The following is a 21,882-nucleotide window of genomic DNA, read 5'->3' as shown; positions in this document are numbered from 1 at the left end:
GTTTTCGGGGGCGGGGATCATGCAGCAACATCAAATAGCTGACAACTTCCCAATTTGCATTTTTCAGAGAATGAGGCGGCATTTGTCTGTGTGTCCCTCAGTGTTTGCCAAGTTAGGAGAGCCATAGGAGATTATTCAGTTGTGTTACTGAAGGATGGATTTAACATAGAAACCTTATAGTACTGCATTAAAACAAACCATATAGTACTGCATTAAAACAAACCATATAGTACTGCATTAAAACAAACCATATAGTACTGCATTAAAACAAACCATATAGTACTGCATTAAAACAAACCATATAGTACTGCATTAAAACAAATCTTATAGTACTGCATTAAAACAAACCATATAGTACTGCATTAAAACAAACCATATAGTACTGCATTAAAACAAACCATATAGTACTGCATTAAAACAAACCATATAGTACTGCATTAAAACAAACCATATAGTACTGCATTAAAACAAACCATATAGTACTGCATTAAAACAAACCATATAGTACTGCATTAAAACAAACCATATAGTACTGCATTAAAACAAACCATATAGTACTGCATTAAAACAAACCATATAGTACTGCATTAAAACAAACCATATAGTACTGCATTAAAACAAACCATATAGTACTGCATTAAAACAAACCATATAGTACTGCATTAAAACAAACCATATAGTACTGCATTAAAACAAACCATATAGTACTGCATTAAAACAAACCATATAGTAATCCATGAAAACAAGGGACATGAGGAACCATACACTCAGATAGACAATGAGCCAGAGACTGAAATTAATACCTCAATGGTTAATTTAGCAGAATTCTTCAAAAATAATCTAATCTGTTAGTTACCTAGGTCGCCAACCAAAAAAACTCTTCAACGTGAGAATAAGACAAGGAGAATATGAAAATAAAGCAAGGATGTACCTACCTAATGTCAATATACTGAAATCAATTTGAATCATCATCATCTCCCCTGGTACCAGTGACCTTCTCAGAGCCTGGCTTGGCATTTATCACTAATTGAATCTGGAGATGAGCAACCTCTAGTATGGTTACTGTTATCTGCTTGCCATAAACAAAAGTAACATGTGTCTACTGTAAATGAAAACATTTGAGTCACAGTATTGCACAATTTAGATTATAAGTGTGTTTGAGAGTCCACAACAATGGACTCTCAAACAAGCCCTGACTGTATTCATGTTCTTAAATTACATCGCATTGAACTTCCCCTCCTCTCTCAAACGTACAAATCAGTTCTGTCCACTGATTAACTGGTGTCTAAGGACCAAAGGCAGGTGTCTCCCGAGAGTCTCAACAGTAAGTAGGAACCACCTCACCAGTGTACATCTCACACCACGTCAGTACTATGATCTAGAGAACCATACACTCTTAGAAAAAAAGGTGTTATCTTTGGCTGTCCCCATAGGAGAACCCTTTTTGATTCCAGGTATAACACTTTTGGGTTCCATTCAACAGACTGTTCTACATGGAACCCAAAAGGGTTCTATCTAGAACCAAAAAGAGTTCTACATGGAAACAAAAAAGGGTTCTCCTATGGGGACAGCAGAAGAACCCTTTTGGAACCTTTTTCGAGAGACTGAAAAACAGCTTCTACCTCAAGGCCATCAGACTGTTAAATAGCCATCACTAGCCAGCTACCACCCGGTTGGTTACTCAACCCTGCACCCTACAGGCTTCTGCCCTATGTACATAGACATGGAATCACTAGTCACTTAAAAATGGAACACTAGTCACTTTAATAATGTTTTTCATACTGCTTTACTCATCTCATATGCATATACTGTATTCTATTGTATTTTAGTCAATGCCTCTCCGACACTGCTCATCCTAATATTTCTTAATTCCATTATTTTACTTTTAGATGTGTGTATTGTTGTGAATTGTTAGATACTACTGCGCTGCTGTAGCTAGAAACACAAGCTATAACATCAGCTAAATATGTGTATGTGACCAATACAATTTGATTTGATTTCTATGCGTGTAGCGTTTCCCTATGACCTCCCTCCTCATTCATTTGGAATTAAACCTGAGCCTCACATCCAACCAACATACAACCTTAGACTGTTTTCTTGTGTCTCATTGCTACTGTCAAAATGAGTCTCTTTTCCCTCTGATCAACATACCAAAGGACAATTCTGATAGTTTACTTTGCTCTGCTCTGTGATAGAATCCCATTCCTGCAAAAGAGGAGAAAAATGCAAGGGGGGGAAGAAAGACGGGAGGCTCTATAATCTTTGGCTCTCACAACAAACAATTAGCACCCTTTTCTTTATTTGAGGTCGGGCAAGAAATGTCGAAGGGAGGAGAACGAAGAGAAGAGAGGGAGAAGCAGCGAAGAAAAGCGCTACTCTTTTATGGTTCTTGTCATATGGATGAAGGCGCGGTGCGTCCATGAGAGCGCTCGCTCACCTTCAACAACAGGGCGTCCACTGGGCCTCCCGGCCCTTTCAGCCCAGAGAGACAGACTCCTCAGGGGGCCATTAGAGCATGAATAGAGGCCTGACAGCCCTGTGCAGCTCCGCAGGGCATCCATAAACGCTGACATATTGACTCCCCAGGCCTCTGCTCTGCTCTCTCTGCCTGAGTGTGAAACCGTGAAGGGCTTGAAGGGTGCGATTCTTCTTTTTTATGCATACATTCTACCGGTTGGACGTGGGATATTACTAACAATATGATTGTATTACTTTCAGAAACAACTTCTTATTGTGTAAGAAAGCGCGTAAACTGGTATATTCACATCTTTATAAAACGTAAGATTTCACTTTCGTTACATTGTTGATATTTGTACAAAGGCAAACTTGACAGGAAAAGTTATTGTAGTTGGAGTATTTCTTCACTCTTTGTCAAAACAGGGAAAGCAAAAATGTATATTCTTTCAATTCTGATGGATGTCTGGGAAAGTTTTCACAAACAAGTCTGATTTAAATTATATAACTTTAACTTGGAACTGACTAATGACTAAAAACTTTAAGTGCCAGGAGTAAAATGCACTCTCCCATTAAAGCGGTATCCCTCTCTCTGCCGACTGAGCCCAGCTTCACTTTCCAATGGAAAGTCATTTCCTGGGCTAGGGTCCCTGCTAATTGAGGTCACAGTAAAAGTAATGAAATTAAGAAGCAGCGCAGAGCAAATGGAGTCCACAGGGTCCCCGCCAACTGGCAATGGAACTAGAGCCCCAGTCCCCCAACAAAGGCTCCAGAACCTACCCAGGAAATCACACAGTAACTCAGGGCTATGAGTGGAGGTCTCCGGGAGGAACAAATCATTTTCTCAACAAAGCCAAGGAGAGATTACTTTACACAGAATAGGAATGCACAGTGGACAATTTTTCATGCCCCAGGGAAGTTTCCTAATTTTCTGGACAATGCCAGGCCGTAAACATTTGTCATTGTGCAGAGGTTTTTATGGTGCCGGGGACAGCTGAAAGAGTATTTTTGATCACAGTCTATGTGAGTGCAAATTCACCAAACATAATATCCATAATCCATAAACAACGTCCATCATTTTAAAACATGTTGGCAGTCTTGCTTGAGGGACATACCACTACACCACACACCATCAATCTGACCATAACTACCTAATGGTGCCTGGGGCTTAACCCTATACTAATGATGCCTCTATTACAACACACATGGGACCCAGCAACCCCAAGGCCTAATTAGGACAGATAAACAGTTCATGATGCTGGGCATGATTCTGTCACTAGATTACTGAGGTCATAACCTATGTGGACAAACACGTGAACAAATAAATAAATAAACAAAACAAAAATGTATTGTGCGGACAGGTAAATGAGAGACCATCCCAATGATATTATAAGCAAGAATTAAAGAAGTGAAATGTCTTCTTTCATTCACACTTTCATTTTCAGATTCAGTGAATTCAAACTGAACACACACTAGTGTATCTCCAAATAGTTCCTGGGGATCCAAAAATATATTGATATTTCCTGTTTGGAGGGTTGGATGGGGACATCAGTAAGTCGTCACAGTGCTTGATATTAACATCTGAGTTCTGTACTCCATATTGTGGCTTTACAATGTAACGGAGAAGCAAAGCTTTTGAAATGAGAGAACATATTCCCCAAGGAGAGAATGACAGAGGATGCAGAAATAAGCCCATTAGTTGAAAATGGAGGACCAGGCACCATTTGAAGTTGTTATTTTGCAGGCTGGAACGGCAGCTCCACCCCACCGTTTCAACTCTCCATAACATTTTAACTGGGTGGAAAAAAACACATTTCTGATTTGCAACACTTACCGGAACATGTTTATTGTCTTTGTGCGTGTCAAAAAATGTCCACATGGACAATTAAAACAAATGAAGATTGCAGTTGCAAGGCAGATTAGGAGCATAAAATGGGAAATGTTCTGGCCCTAAGTAGCATAGGCTAATGGTGATTTTTAAACTAGCAGACCATGGTCAATGTCTCTCATTCATCACTAAGAGAGCTGGGCACACTGCTCTAAACGTAATTACTGTTGCACATTATGGAGGCTATTCCTGTATTGTAATAAAATTAGCCAGAAATGCTTGTTGTCTTTTCTAATGCCACTCCGTGGTAACCAGCAGATTGGTGTAATGCAGCGCACTGTCCTGATCTGTGTCAGCTGTCAAACACAGACAATTCTGGCAGCCAAGGCGAATCAGAAGAAACAGCGTTTTAAGTCAATTCTCAGGAGCTGAACATCTACTGAACATCTATCATTTACTGAGGACACAACCAAGAACGCCAGATAGCCTGCTGTACTGTATTAATTCATATGTCATATGCATTCATCATTACTCTAGCCACTCAATTCTACTGTTTGTCAAAATAAAAACGCTTACTCACCCAGGAAAATGTATTTGTGCCAGTGGTTTCAGTTATTACACTGTTTGTCTTCGTATGTTGTTATGACTATATAAGAAAGGCATGGGAGTCATGTGATGGGCTACACTACATGTTCTCCTCAGCAGCACAAACCGTCTACATAAACAGTCTAAATAATAGACCACACAGAAGAAACTAAATCCCTAATAAAAAAAACAAGACTACTAAAATTGGAATTTTAAAATAAAAAACAACATATATTTCAACATGTTTAACTGAGTGAGACAATGTATGGACTAGCAGTGAATATAGAGTCAAATGACATGACTCTGAATCACAAACAAACAATAGCAAACCTAGATAAACACAGTAAATATTATCTGAGGTGTAATATATGAGGAGATTTCTAGGTATTCAACAAATCTAGCTCATATGTGAAGCACAAGTATAGATCTATGGATGGCCTTGAGTGGGAAAGTGGAAAGCTGCTTGTTTTACTGGCACAGTCCTGTAATGTATGCGTTCTATAAAACACTGGTAACACAGCACTGGTAATGGAGCAGAAACCAATGGGAGAGTTACAGAGACAGGTGTTTTGTCTAATGGGATCATAAATACTTAATAGCACTGTCTTTTATCTGATGGAAGCCATCATATGGCTGAAATCAAAGAGGCCATTGCATGCTTAGGCTCGGCTCATGATCTGTAAGGCCTTCATAGACACACTATAAAAACAGAGACCGACAAATTACAATGACCGTTTACAGATTCATGGGCCATTGGAAAGGTTGCTGGTTCGAATCCTCGAGCCGGCAAGGTGAGAAAAAACTGCTGTTCTGTCTAGGCAGTTATCAAGGCAGTTATCAAGGCAGTTACCCCCCCCACCTCCCCCACCTCTCTGACTCAGTGGGGTTGGGTTATATGCAGAAGACACATTTCATAGGGCAGTGCTACTAGGACTAATATGTCCTCACCAGGGGCTACTCCTCGCTGGTTTGTGATCTCTCAATACCCTGAACGCCTAACACCAGTTTATTGCTAGCTAACACTATGATGGGTTTTTCATGACAACAACCCCCAATGTCTCAGGAGGTCATTGGGTGAGTTAATGTGTGCTTGTTTATTGCTGCCAATGGTGAGGGCTTAGCCAAGGATGCGTTTGCAGCAACTTCCCAAAGAGCTTTTCTCCAGGGGGTTGTTTGTGTTGACTTATCATTACCGCAGGATCAACGAATGGCACCCAACAAACACCACAACTACCGGGTCCTCCTGGGAGTTGTGGAGTACATGCTACACACACCACACAGGTATAACAACCCTCTATGTTGTATTTGTTTTTCAAGAGACCTGGATGAGGGTGTCAAGGGGACATCTCAAACCAAACAATTAAATGAGATTGTTGTCTCTTCCAAAAACAAATACTACAGGTCTCCTACTACTGAAACCTTTCCAACTAATCTCCACCACTGAGGAGAACCCGTGTCTCTTCTGGTGGCATGGCCTAGAATCAGCAGTGAGTGAGAAATAAATGGGCTTTAAAAAACATTGCTTTTCTTGTCAAGACAGATACCCACTCAAGAGCGGCAACAGTCCAAATGTCAACTCATTCCCTTTCCAATCCCTCTCATGTGTTTAAAGCGACACCTCTGTCTCTGTCTAATGAGAGAGAAGGACTGTGGTCCCCAAGGGCCAGTGGTCCTGTCATCACTGAATGTTGCTTTCCTCTGGACAGCCCAGTGATTGTCCACTATCAGCGTTAATACCCTCCAACCAGGATTCATTATAGCTCTAAATCTATGAATGAACTAGCCACGGGCTGGAACAAACCAACCATTAACAAAGCACTGGCCACAAAATAAATAGGTCTCCAAGGACTCCAGACTAAATTGGATTGCCAATACGAACCAAACCACAGACGTTTGAGAAGTTGAGAAAAACAACAGAAGAGAGAGAAATACCCCAGAGCCCATCATGACTCCACTTGGTAAACTAACACAGTATTGATCGTCTCGTTTTTTGTTTGTTTAGAAAAGCCTCATCCCTGCTAATAGCTGTCTGAGAGTTTAATCTCTCCCTTGTCCTCCCCCTCTCCTCTCCTCCCCACTCCCTTTATGTGTCTCCTTTCACTGGGCCTCACATAGTTTGGGTTCAGTGTGGCGCTGTGGCTAGCGTATGGGGCATTGGACTGGGGAGCGATTGTGTTGCTAATGTTGACACCTGCCAGATCAGGCCGGGGCTGTTTGGGGCCCTGCGCTCTACGAGCTGGATGCTCCCCCTCTTTAGCCAGATTAAGTATGGGTCGCTGGGGTCACAAATCACAGGACTCCCTCTGATGTTGGGAGGCAGAGAGCCAGAGACTGACGGGGCTAAAGAGAAGGGCTGGCCAGAGAAAGAGAGTGAAAGATAGAGAGAGGGATAGAAAGTGACACACCTTTCTCTAATGAAAGAAATGAGAATAACGTGTCAAGATGTATACAACAAGGTTGTTGTGCTATTTCTCCAAATATGACAGTAAATCAAAAGCTCCTCAGTAATCTGTTATCAACTTTTTAAGAACATCAATAGTGTTCCAGACAGAAGATAAATTAAATATTGCTTTCCACCAGAGCAAAGACAGAAAATAAATGTTTTAAACACAGCTAAAACACAACTAACCAGCACATTGCTTCCCACTTCGTCTGTTTGAGATAAAACTAATAGCTGATCTATTTTTTTACAGTGGAAATAAGAAAATAAATAAATGTAGCGTATCTTACCATTACTCTATGTTGCAATTTCCTTACAAAACTGACTGAGGAATGGGAAAATGCACTGGTGTTTTCTCCTGGAAGAGGGCAATCGTCAATTTGTCATATTAAGTTGAATGAATTGAATAATTTTTTCTTCATGTCAAATGTATATCTAAGTGTAAAGGGAGAAAATCACCCTGGCCATGACAGTCAATGCCTGCCCAGATCATTCTCCCCCTGCCTCTTCTCTGCAGATGAACATTAATGCAGGAAAGGAGAGATCTGAGCTGCAGAAGAAGAACCCTCTCCTTTTAAACTGTTGCTGTCCAGCCTGATCGTGTCAGTTTGAAGGTCCCATTCAAAAGTATTCATGCATCTGCCTTTGAGGCACAATGGCAGCTAGTTTATAAACTGTCTGCCCTGGAGCCCAAAGGCTTTAGTTCTTATTGTTTTCAGCCCCTTAATAAACTTTTTGGAGGAGTTCATCAACTCGCCTGAATAGCCTATGCAGCGAGTCTCAAGATAGAAAATAACAGAAGGTTCTTTTCTCCTCCCTCTTCTTTCTCTCTTCCTTCTAGTGTCCATTCGTCTGACAATGGAGAGACTAGGCTGTCAGACATCAGAAGGGGTTTAGTCCCAATAAAAGAAAAAAGGTATTCAATTAAAAGAAAACATTCTTTCAAAAAGGGCATGGAGACAATTGAATTTCCACTTCTTCTAAACCAGAGAGAGGATGATTCAAGCTCCAAAGTATATTTTTCAATGGAAAAAACACAAAACTATACTCAAAAGACAAACACACATACACAAACTTAGATCATATATTTGTCTCGTGAAATAGCCTACACTTGATCAGTCATGAAATAGCCTACACTTGATTTTTTAAATAACAATTTTATAAACACACTAGGAATAGCAAAACATTAGTTTTTTTAGCTACAGTACCAGTCAAAGGTTTGGACACACCTACTCATTGCAGGATTTGTCTTTATTTTGACTATTTTCTATATTGTAGAATAACAGTGAAGACATCAAACATATGAAATAACACATAAGGAATCATGTAGTAACCAAAAAAGTGCCTGCCTGGTACTCAGCCCTCTATTGTCGCTCTAATCACGCTGACATCAATGAAAATGTAATCGAAAATCTAATCAAACACTTCATGAGAGCCCATGAGCTCATATTGGGCAACATTTCTATAGGCTATGCAATTACATGAGAAAACAGAGTCATGGCCTCTACTAAAAAGATGAGGATCCCATCAGTATTCTATAGACTAGGCCTACTATATTTATTTCTCAACTTTCCTAATATTAAGAAAATAGCTTATCTTTACAACAGGAATATAGCCTACCTGGCTGTCATGAAAATTAACCTAGAGAAAAGCGTCCTCCATTCGCAATTTAAGTGCATAGATTACTCTTTTTTTTTTACGCTGCCCCTGTTGTGACAGGTGCATGATAATGGTCCATTCTAAATCAAAACAAATTTCACACATACAACACCAGTCAAAAGTTTGGACACTCCTACTCATTCCAGAGTTTTTCTTTATTTTTACTATTTTCTACATTGTAGAATAATAGTGAAGACATCAAAACTATGAAATAACAAATATGGAATCATGTAGTAACCAAAAAAGTGTTAAACAAATCAAAATATATGTTATATTAGAGATTCTTCAAAATAGCCACCCTTTGCCTTGATGACAGCTTTGCACACTCTTGGCATTCTCTCAACCAGCTTCATGAGGTAGTCACCTGGAATGCATTTCAATTAACAGGTGTGTCTTCTTAAAGGTTAATTTGTGGAATTTATTTTCTTCTTAATGCATTTGAGCTTATACGTTGTGTTGTGACAAGGTAAGGTTGGTAAACAGAAGATAGCCCTACTTGGTAAAAGACCAAGTCCATATTATGGCAAGAACAGCTCAAAAAAGCAAAGAGAAATGACAGTCCATCATCACTTTAAGACATGAAGGTCAGTTAACACAGAAAATGTCAAGAACTTTGAATGTTTCTTCAAGTGCAGTCACAAAAACCATCAAGCGCTCTGATGAAACTGGCTCTCATGAGGACCGCCACAAGAAAGGAATACCCAGATTTACCTCTGCTTAAGAGGATAAGTTAATTAGAGTCACCAGGCTCAGAAATTGCAGCCCAAATAAATGCTTCACAGAGTTCAAGTAACAGACACATCTCAACATCAACTGTTCAGAGGAGACTGCGTGAATCAGGCCTTCGTGGTCGAATTGCTGCAAAGAAACCACTTCTAAAGGAAACCAATAATAATAAGAGACTTGCTTGGGCCAAGAAACACAAGCAATGGACATTAGATTGGTGGAAATCTGTCCTTTTGATTGATGAGTCCAAATTTGCGATTTTTGGTTCCAACCGTGTGTCTTTGTGACACACAGAGTAGGTGAATAGATGTTCTCCGCATGTATGATTCCCACCATGAAGCATGGAGGAGGAGGTGTGACGGTGTGGAGGTGACACTGTCTGTGATTAATTTAGAATTCAAGGCACACTTAACCAGCAATGCTACCACAGCATTCTGCAGCGATACGTCATCCCATCTGGTTTGCGCTTAGTGGGACAATCATTTGTTTTTCAACAGGACAATGACCCAAAGCACACCTCCAGGCTGTGTAAGGGTTATTTTACCAAGAAGGGGAGTGATGGAGTGCTGCATCAGATGACCTGGCCTCCACAATCATCCAACCTCAACCCAATTGAGATGGTTTGGGATGAGTTGGACCGCAGAATGAAGGAAAAGCAGCCAACAAGTGCTCAGCATATGTGGGAACTCCTGTTGGAAAAGCATTCCAGATGAAGCTGGTTGAGAGAACCAAGAGTGTGCAAAGCTGTCATCAAGGCAAAAGGTAGCTACTTTGAATAATCTCAAATATAAAATATATTTTGATTTGTTAAACACTTTACTGGTTAGAACATGATTCCATATGTTTTATTTCATAGTTTTGATGTGTTCACTAATATTCTACAATGTAGAAAACAGTCAAAAATAATAAAGAAAAACCCTTGAATGAGTAGGTGTGTCCAAACTTTTGACTGGTACTTTATATTTTTTTGTTTAAAAATAGAAAAATCCTATCACATGTTAGAAAAACGACTAGGACATCAGTTAGATGGGCAGCACACATCATGGGGATGCTATAAAATGTCATATTGGCTGTCAGCCATTAACCCACTGTTACACATTTTAAACTGTGTAAAAAAATGGCAAAATTTCAAGACGTTAATAGATGTCTATTCTAATTAATGTAATACCTAATTAGCACGCACTGCCAAAGTTCATGCGCCGGCTGCCTTGTTTAGCCCGCTGGATGGCCATATAATTGACACAGTAGCGGGAAAAGACTGGAGAAAAAAAAGACTCTCCTTCGAGCAATCCAATTCCAAGCGTCCTCATGCTCATTCCCCTCTCCGTCTCCTCAAAAAGGCTCGAAAGCCGCATTTGCTGGCCCTGACCAACCACCTACTGTTTCCCACCGATACACTTGAACGTTTAAACGCCCTGATTAGATCTGACAAGTTCAACGAGTTGGTTTCAGAAAAGGAAAAGATGGTCAAGTTATGATTTCCGAGTCAGACTCACAGGGGACCCCTAGCTTACCCCTGTCAGCCTCGCTCTGTAGTCTCAGTCTCCAACAAACGGAAAGCTAAGAATGTCACAGAGGCATGCAACGATAAATACGATTATTGATAATTAACAATGGATACCTTTAATCATACTAACAATCATTAAAAAAAATAACAACAAGAAGAAGATTAATAATGATAATATCCATAAATAATTCAAACATAATACTGTGAGCTTATGCAATGCATTGCTCAACATTAGCTCAGGAAGAGAAAACGAACCAAATCTTTAGACCAAATATATTTCGTTTGTTCCCCCCACCCTTTAACATTTCATGGGTAACGTTGCTGAAATCAAACCGTGTTATAACAAGCTGTTATATATTATAGTAATCCGTCATCATAATCACACAACTGCTAAAAACTATAAAAAGCTCAACCTAACCTGTGCCTTCTTGCACAGTAGCCGATAGATAGGTCAACTGAAATCAGTGCTTTCTTGCAGAGGAGTCTTTGTTGGAGACAAGTTATTGGAAAAGTTTGCTGAAAGAATTAAGATACCTTGAGTACCCGGGGCCCTCTCCCTGGGATACCAAGATGAATTACAGGGGAAACCGCAATGAGTTGGATTTGTAGGGGCCCCTGCACCAGTCAAATACCTGCACAGCGGTGTATAAACCAGCCATGCTGAAGTTAAACGAAAAAAATAAAAATGTAACTGAAATATGACATGCAGCATTGTGGGGACTAGTTTGGGAAAGTTTGGCATGAGTTACTTGTCGTATAATGTTATAACATTGATTACTATTTCATTATTGTAATCGATAGTTTATAGGCCTACGTGTGTACAATACATGCAGCCCACTTGTTGCAATAGGCTAACTGAAGCGTTACAGGCAATATAGAACAAAGTAGCATTTTGCTAAAAAAATAACAATTTCTATCTGTTTTCCATTATGTCATAATTATGTTGGAACAATAAGGTATCGAAAAAGAATTGCACAAAAATAGGACTTGACTCAATATGTCTGCAGCACCTTATCATCAGCATTGAACATGTGATAGGGTCACCAAACATTAAAGTTTAAAAAAAATGGCTAAATAAGACAGAAACGATAAGATCATCCTGCACACTACTGCCATGAGCGGGGGCCTTGAGGGATATACTTCCTTTATAATTTGTACCGTATGTCTTGGCCCGGTAATCGGTTGTGTGACCCCCATGCACACTAAATACCGTGGTGCTAACAAGACGCATTCAAAGTATTGACCACATTAGGGAAATGTGAAACGAGTTAGTCTACAATAGATTAAACAGATAATCGGCATCATTATCAACAACGACGACGAAAACATGCATGGATTAAAACGTCCGGAATTGTTTTAACTATAACACAGTATAGGACAATATTTTTATATTTTTCAAGCATGAAATGTTAACCTTGAAATGAAACTATTGTATCCAATAACAATGTGTGATCATAACCCTAAATGAGAGGGGAAATTGAATCCTTTTTTACGTTATTAAGCAGGAAAGGATTATGAACTCGTCTTTATAAATGAGATAAAAATCCCCATGTCTTCGTCTGTACACTTCTCAATGTCCCCTAAGTAGCTGGAGAGGAAAGATTGTCCCTTATGGAGAATCCCACATTACAAGAGATCGAAAAACCATTATCCTAAGAAGTGTGCGCATGATAGGACGCGTCCCACGTGACAAGCAGTGCTTTAATTAATAGACCGGCAGGCTTGAAAGAGCTGTCTGCAATGATGAACTCCCCCACTGCGCACAGACGTCAATTTAACGTCTATTCTACGTTAGTTCAACGTAATTTAATTGCAATGACGTGAAATGACGATTCAATCAGTGGGACCATTGTGTTTGAGCCGAAACAATAATGTTTCTGATAAGCAAATGGTTGGAATTCCAAAAGCTTCTCCATTTCTTCCAGTTAGCTGTCCACGCCTAGGCTACTTTCTATATTTCATTGCTCTCTCTTATTTGTCTCTTTTTAACATGACTGCGGAAAACGAAAATCCTGCATATAACATTCGGGGTCCTCCTCAAATTCACAGGTCGCCAAAAACATTGGGTATAATTGCGCGTTAATGCTCCTCCCGAGGAGAGAACGAATCGTTCAAAGGTTGTCTGTATAAATGGCCATCTATCCGTTTAACCTGTACCATCGGTTGACGTGTGGTTGTTTGGAAATAATGCCAGGGGCTCTCCAGATGCCATTCCATTCCGCCATTGCTCAGCTTGTTTCAAGTTTCACGAGTGAAGACAAAAGCAAACCATGACATAAATCACTATGTGTACAGATACAAATACGAAGAGTAAAAATAGTGGCGGCTAAATTATTAAAGGGGTCCATGTACTGTTAATTGTATAAGCGCTTGTAAACCATGACCCCTGCGAAATTTCGTTCACTGTCGAAGAAATCGGCTTCGCTGCAAACGATTTAACAGAAATGAGAAAGGATTGTGTACGTTTTAGAGAGCGCGGATTCTATCTTAGCCTGCAAGTGATTGAACTGATTTACGCGTATTGAGACTCAAAATTCAGTGTCCTGTCAAAATCAAGAAAAAGCTTTCCTAACAAACCTGTTTAAATTCCAATTATGAAAAACTGTGGTTGGTTTGGGTAATTTGATTGCAGTGGAGGCTGCTGAGGGGAGGACGGGTCATAATAATACTTGGAACGGAGTTAATGGAATGGCATCAAACACATGGAAACCATGTGTTTGATGTATTTGATACCATTCCACTAATTTTGCTCCAGCCATTACCACGAGCCGGTCCTCCCCAATTAAGGTGCCACCAACCTCCTATGTTTGATTGGTTCCAGGATTAAAACATGGTCTTTAACGTGATTTTGACTGGCCATTTCCATAAAATAGCTAATTACACGCTACAATAATATACGCTAGTATTAAATTAATTTACATTATTTGACAACATTTGGTGGGCTATAATTGATTTTAAATATTGTTTTAAAGTTTCTAAATAATGCGCTTTCTTATAGGCTACAAGTTGCAATTAAAATATTGGTTAGAATCAGAAATTATTATTATTAGGCCAATTATTAATTATATGATTATTATAATCTATTTTGTTGTCAATAATATCATAATCGATTATATGATTAGCTGTAGCGAGGGGTTTAAACTTTTGCCCACTCTGTGTGCAAGAAATCCACCAATGTAAATTTCAGTGAAATGTGTCGAGAGCAGGCTGCGGGGAAAGGGGAGGTTAATCCGAGTTTAATGCAGTGAAGCACATCGCAGGGTCTGGGCTATGATGGGTATGTTATCTCTGCCCAACATTTGGGTATCCCTCTATTTCAACCCAGCCAAATAGCTGGAAGAAAGTGCAGATGGAGTTACTCTCAATGCCCGAGGAAAAATAATAGCTAAATAACTTCCCCATACTTTCACTAAATCTCTCTCACACGCTAGCCTATTCCAGATGGATTTGTTTGAAGTGGGTTCTCGCTTCATTCCCTGTCCTTCTCATTCAGCACGGCTTTAGACCCCGAAATATAGCTACATTATATTTCCGTAGACATAGCGTGTGTGTGTGTGTGTGTGTGTGTGTGTGTGTGTGTGTGTGTGTGTGTGTGTGTGTGTGTGTGCGCGCGTGCGTGCGTGCGTAGAAGACACTAATTGTAATACTTATTTATTTAGGTCTTTACATATTTGAACTTGTATTGTTTGTTTGTCATTTCAAAAAGGCTACACATGTTATGTTATCTCATAGATGATGTGATTCTTTTCTGTCCCTTTGTATATAACATCCATGTTCTTAATCGGCACCCATGGTCATTTAATTGAATATGCACAGAGAAAGCGAGCCCGGAGCCTCGGATTGCCTGACACCACAGTGGCTCTCCGATGCTCTTTCTCATTATCCCTTCCCAACGCCCAGAAAGCCAGTCTGGCCTCTGTTTGATTAGATTGAGAACCTCAGGTAATCCGACGATTTTCTGAAGTGTCCATTGCCTCCACCTCGCCAATCCATGCTGGCTACAGAGGACCGTTTGTTGGTTTAGTAATTGCAGATGGTCCCTTTTAAAAGAACGGTTACATTCTTTCCCTGGCGGTCTGACCAGTCATCCACAAACAATATATCCAAGACTGAGAACATGCCGTTTGGCGTTTTGAGGAACCCCTTCACCCCGTTGGTCGCCTATTGAAACTTGGCACCGTCATCGCAGCCCGTCACTATCACTCTGCGTTATTGAAGATGGCAGGTGGATGCTCTTTAATTGTGGAAAGCATATATTCTTATCAAAATTAGATAATGAGCCTGCGTTCCGTTTACAAACATGGAAGCGCAGTACAACTTTGTAAAATCTCCACAGACCATGGTGATCTATCTCCATACCCTTATTTAGTCTTAGCCTATTGCAAGTTGCTTGAAATTTTACAGAAAAAAATAGCCTACTTGTTTTATCACGTCAGATTACAGAGGGAAAATCTGTGATGTAAAACTAAAATAAATGAATACACAAATAAATGCATGTAATACATCTAAAGATATCTGAAGTAAACCAGAAATCTAATGAATGTGTGCCCAGGGTGAGCCACTGTGAGCCCCGCTCAGAGATGAAAGTGAAAATAAATAAAAGGCTAAATTTAATCTGCTTTAAAACCCTTCAACACAACGTTTGTGCTTCAAACTCAGAGAGTGAGGGGCTGATTGGGGATAAATACATTTCTTACCATGCCTGCAAGCTATTACACCCCACTCCAACACAGCCGCCTATTCAACAGACACCGTTTCCATTAGACCTACTTGCTCTAATAAGTCTTAACGTTATTCAATGCAATTTGGATGGTAAACTGCATTAGGGAGAAGACGAATCTTTTTATGAATTAAAAAGCACATTTGGTGTTCTGAGTTAACCTATTGAGGAAAGATCTGACGCGATCATTTCCAACATTCTGATGTGACACTGTTGCAAGCAAAATCATATCTCAGAATTAATATATCAGAAATCAGGCCGATTAAATTGTTCGATGTAAAAGGTGGTAAACAGACTCCTGTTTTTTATTCTTGTATAAAGCATCGAATAAGAATGATACAAATTATCAGAAAAAAATAGCAATAAGATTAAGAATGCACTTAAACATTCGGCAACAGTTCACCTTGGATTGCAACATGATAACATCTCTTCGAAATCAGGGACCGACATTTTACAATGGGTCAATTTGTCTGAAGTTTTAAGCATATCTGTTTAGAAACGGAAAGACCAACATTTTTCCATGATTAAGCACACCATACAGAGCTAAGAAACACAATTGTCCCACCTCTAAATGAATAAATGGACACAAGCCATTAAAAAAAGAAAGAACCGTTTTGCACCATCAAATGCGCTTTCTCCTCCAACAGACTATTCCTTAATATTACAAAACTATCTACCAGCGGGGTGTACTGAATAATTCATTTCCCTTTATATCTACCCTGCCCTTTGTCCACACTTTTTTTTTTATCTCTCTCTCTTTGCGGGTTTTTGAATGAGAATGGACTGACCCTTTTGCTGCCATGCTTTCTAGGATTTACCTTTGTACCTTGGAATCTTCACTTTAGAAAAGCGTCAATGGATGAGAGAGGTTGTGCGACTGAAGTTCATCTTCAAGTTTGAAGAAGTTTGGCAGTGTCTTTTATGGGGAAAAGCTTTTTGTGAACTCTTATCTAAACCCTATTCAAGGATGTTTGATCATCTTAAAGGGCGACCTTTGTCTCTTTCAGGAAAGGTTTGTATAAGCACTGTGATTTCTCTCTCTCCCTATAGGTTACTCAATGACAGAGAGCCCACTGACAAGTGGTACAAAAGCACGAACCTACTAACTCAATGAAGTGTTTCATATAGGCTTATATAAAAATATAAATTAACAATGAATCTGAGTTATCTTAAAATACTAGCTAAATAAATCAATAATGCCATGCATTCCTATTACCTAATGTATAAAATAACATATTCACGATAAGAGTTTATTTGTATAAAAAAATGTGTGTTACAAACTAGTGAATGCCTTAATGTAATGCCTTAATATAATTGCCATGAGTATTAGAGGAATATGGCTACAGAGAAGTTGCCCTCTTCGTCTCAGTTTAACTGACAAGAGATGTAGAGCCTCTAACTGACATTGATTGTCAAATGGGTCAACTGTCAGCTGTCGTTTAGGGGATCGTTAAAAGAGCGCGAGAGGAATTTGTTACACAAATTAATTTTCTGGAGCTAAATACCTTCCGTCAGGCTCACATAAATAATTGAGTAATTGGGTAAGGACTGGCTGGGACTTAAAAGCAGGAATGAATGCACCAATCTGTGAGAGGCTCTTCAGATGTATCGTACCGTAAATGTATAAGAATTTCCCAAGAGATATATAGAATTTGTTTTTAAATAAATTGTTGACCTTGTTGAAAACGATAAAAGATTATCCGAATGAACAAGTGTAATAACGTAACATCCAAATAATATAGTAATAATACTTCGTTGTATAATAGGAATAGGATCTACTAAAGTGTAGTAATAATAACAACAAGAATAATAATAACAATAATAACAACAATAATAATAATTATGGTTGTTGATGATGTTGCTATTGCAACAATGAATCATGGGCCTAATAGAGAATTATTGTGTGTGTGTGTATAGGCTACCGTACATTTTATTATTGTTTAATACCACAAAAATTAATGACACAATTTAGTCACAATTTATAGCTAAATAAACTGACGTTTTTCTTTGTTGGCCTACCTTTATCGCCGAGAATGCCATCGATGCTATGCTTTGTTTTCTTTTCTCCGTCTTCATCCTTCTTATCACTATCGTCGTCGTCATCTTTCTTGCCGAATCGCGCCCTCAGAACTCGGCTGATGGAACTCACTGAAAACAAAACAAGCCTTGGATTACATTGAAGTCCTAGTACTTTTGTGTATACATGAATTATATATTTCTTCAAATGTATAGGTTCATTTCAAGACAAGGTGAACAATTCTGAAGTCACAAAAAAATAAGTAAAATAAGTAAAAACTGCATTCCAAATGTGTGCATACCAGACAAGTCTTACAGTAATCACCATAAGAAGGAAAAGTTGCTTACCAGATGAAGCCTCACCTGAAGGAACTGTGCTTCTGTCGCACACCCCGTCCTTCAGCAGCTTGTCCCGGATCTCCCAACTGAACATCCCGGGGTTTTCACGCTTGTACTCTTCAATCCGCTTCTCCACGTCCGGAGTTGCTACCTGCTGTGGGTTTGAAAATGTACAACGGCCAAACACAGAGAGGGGAAAGTCGAAGCAATTTTTAAGTCACATGAAGAACATGATCTTGTAATGTATATGGATAAAAATACACATAACAAACCTGATATATAGACTTGTTTCCCTGAGGGGGAGTTTGAAATGGAGGCGCAAGCCTTCTTTCGACATTACAAACCAAGGCCTATAGACGACCTGATTACCTGATTGTAAGCCTAGTTACTTTTTTGTTATCGAGTTGTAGGCCTATGGTTCATGTCTTCATAGGCTACCTCACAAAACCCACACAAAACTGCATGTATTTTACTCTATGCAATACCTATAATCATAACTTCTAGACTATAGGCCTAACTAATGTTTCTATGTTGAAAATGTTGCCTCATGCATTCATGCAGGTGCGTAAAATGCACGTGACATAATAACTGAAGAAGACGAAGAAGACGAAGAAGAAGACAGATACATTGACACGGATGGCAGGTCAATGTGTATCTGAAGTTTGTCGATTGTGAAATAATGTAGAGACTAGTCCTCCACTCACCCTGGGCTTGCTGCCTCCTATAGCCCCGGGACGAATCGAACCGGTCTCCTGGTACCGACAGAGGATTTTGGAGACGCAACCATGGGAAACTCGTAGCTGTCGCGAGATTACGCAGGGTCGAATGCCGTGGTGTGCCATCTCTACTATCTTGTGTCGGATATGATTTGGCAGCGGCCTCCCGTTGATGAACACTCCACCGAGCTGGTTCACCCGACCTTGGCCAAGGGGGGTTGATACTGTTCCACAATAAACATATTCAGGTCCTGCATATTGTCCTGATGATATTGATATTGTTAAAGTTTAATGCGAAAGAGATCAAGTTAGACAACAATGCAATGACAAAGAGGGCATCGTGAAAATAGGCTTATGATAAACAATTAAATATGTGAAATTGGTTTGGTGCTATATAATTCATTGATATCTTACTGAAAGTTATTTCACATAGACAATAATAAAATAAAAAAAATAGTAGTCCTAGGCCTGTATAGTTCTTGACAATCAAATGCAATCAATTCAGATAGGCTACTCACATACGCCTATAATAATGATGATTATAATAATTATAATATTAATAATAATCATTGTCGTCGTCTCAACCATGATAATAATACATTAGCCTAATAATAATTGTATGGACGTGCCGAATAGCAGTGATGTTTATGATAATATACCATAATGTAGGCACTTTCCAAACATATCCCACAGCTCATCCATTCTCACTAGAGAACGCAGACAAACTCATTCCCAGTCAGCCTGTCTTGCAGGATGTATAATTAGAGCCATAGAGCACTCGAGCATCCAATTTCGCATTCAAGAGGCACTAAAGAGTGTGACACTTTCCACCTTGATTATTCCTAGTCATGCTGTACAAATATTGATGTGATCCTTTGAGCCATCTCTTTGCTGTGTATTTTATTTCCATTTGTAGCAGCAGGATACTTCAACAAATCCTGGAGCGTCAGTAACTTGCAAGCTACGTGGTTTTGTGTATTTTTGTTAAAAGCTCTTGAGCACGAACGAACTCGCTGTGACTGGGAACGATTCCCATAAATACATGCAAATACAAATTGGTATTTTTCCGCGAATATGCTAAGATATTGTTTGTATTTCCTCGCATAGTTTATCATTTAACTGATACAATTATCTTAGCAACAATGTCACCATTGGTTTGGTAACTTTTCAATAAGGAGGATAGTCTATTAGGTATTAAAAATTAAATGAAGTCAAATGTTGATTATCCATACTGTCATTGAACATTTGCATAAATTAAACATTATAAATTATACTTTAAAATTAGTCCTATACCTCTAAAATCAACATGTAGACCTGTCAAGCAATGTTAGACTGTCTACTCTGATATATAAAACAACAATTTCAATGTCCTTGTAGGCGTAAATCAATAGACAAATCGAAAACACAATTGGCTAATATTTCACAAAGATGATCTACAAAAAATTGAAAACACAATTGCCCAATATTTCCTAATATTTTACAAAGATGAGCTATAACCTGCCTCCAAGCTGACGAGTTTGTTTTTCTTACAACTCTCTAGAAAGATTTTCCAAGTAAAAAAATATGACATACCTTCCAGAGGGAATCCGGTGCGGGGGTAGTTCTGGCCTGGCGCAGGGCGCATCATTCGAGGCACTGTTCCTGGTAAAGTAGCCATTCTAGCTACTGGAGAAACACCTAGTGGGCACTGGTACCAAATTCTTACTCGCGCAAAGTCCAGACAAGAAAATGTAGGTATTTGCGGATAGGATGTAACGAAATGTCTTCTCTCAAAAGGATAAAAAAATCGAACTATAAATCGTAGTCCCAGACAGAGAAACTCGTAAATACTAAAACCCCTCCAACATAAAAAGTGGTGATGTTAGATAGGCAGAGATGCCGGGGTAAAAGAAGACCCCAATAGTGAGGAGGTTTGTGGTGTGTAAAGGGAGGGGATACACCTTGCACTCAAATGTGTAAATGGGCAAAGGTTATTTAATTCTTTGCCTTGATATACTTAGTGGTCAACAGCTAGTTTTGATAACGTCTGCTTGCTGGTTGAAAGTGTAAGTGGCCAACTTTGGCGCACGTTGTAGGAGGAGACAGTAGAGCCCGCCGATAGGCTCGACGGCCTTTCTTTTATTCATGATGGGAGAGTGGGTATAGCCACGGACCTGCCGACCAATCACACAACGGCATAGGACGTAAAGCACACATTTCGTTTTGAATTCATTGCATCACTACCTTTACTTTACAAAACAAAGAAACTAAACTAAACATATGTGATAGTAATCCTTGTACCTGGGGAAAAAACTACTAATTTGCTCGGTCCACACATGAGTCAATCATTCAGAAGATGTGTCAATGTTATGAATACATATCTGCATGTGTGTTTGTAGGCTACATCAATATTCATAAAAACACATGTTATGTATGTGTATACCTGTGTGTGTGTGTGTGTGTGTGTGTGTGTGTGTGTGTGTGTGTTAGGTTGTGTTTGTGTGTGTCTAGAAGAGTAGCCTAGTGTCTAGAATTTAGTAGCCTAAATTCCAGGTTGAAATTATTTCTTCAGGTCAACTTTTTATAACATCAGGCATTGATTTGAGGTGTAACACTATAGGAAAAAGACTACATTTAAAGGGCAAGGAAGGTTAAAGTTCACTAAATATTAGGCCTACTCCAAAAGCAACTCTATTCCCTCGCGCATCGCTACCCACATTACCATGGGGATGGATTGGACCTTTAAGTTGAGGGACTGAGGTGTCTTAGCAAGCTTGAAGAAATCTGGCACAGCGGGCTATGACGCCGGACCACACCAATAAGCTGCATTCATTTATTGAAAGGGAACTTTGCCCTCATAAATCGTAGAAAGGGGCCCAACAAGCAAAACGTAAGTGGCCTAACTGTGAGTTG

The 21,882-nt window shown here is 39.4% G+C and overlaps 1 protein-coding gene across 9 annotated transcripts in view; it reads right to left on the bottom strand.

The window, feature by feature from the left end:
- pax7a (paired box 7a) overlaps nt 1-21,083 on the bottom strand; it is a 61,287-nt gene extending 40,204 nt beyond the window's left edge. Inside the window, exons 1-4 of one of the 9 annotated variants that reach the window (XM_036947909.2) lie at nt 20,563-21,083; nt 18,979-19,253; nt 18,284-18,428; nt 17,939-18,067 (exon numbers count right to left, since the gene is read on the bottom strand). In XM_036947909.2, coding sequence (XP_036803804.1) covers nt 17,939-18,067; nt 18,284-18,428; nt 18,979-19,253; nt 20,563-20,647 — 634 coding nt within the window. In that variant the 5' untranslated portion in view covers nt 20,648-21,083. 9 annotated transcript variants of the gene reach the window in all.
- Nucleotides 21,084-21,882: the final 799 nt, after the last annotated feature.

This window comes from Oncorhynchus mykiss, chromosome 17 (genome assembly GCF_057628025.1).
Source record: "Oncorhynchus mykiss isolate SJ-2025 chromosome 17, ASM5762802v1, whole genome shotgun sequence".
Lineage (NCBI taxonomy): Eukaryota > Metazoa > Chordata > Actinopteri > Salmoniformes > Salmonidae > Oncorhynchus > Oncorhynchus mykiss.
This window is presented reverse-complemented; position numbering and strand designations above follow the sequence as displayed.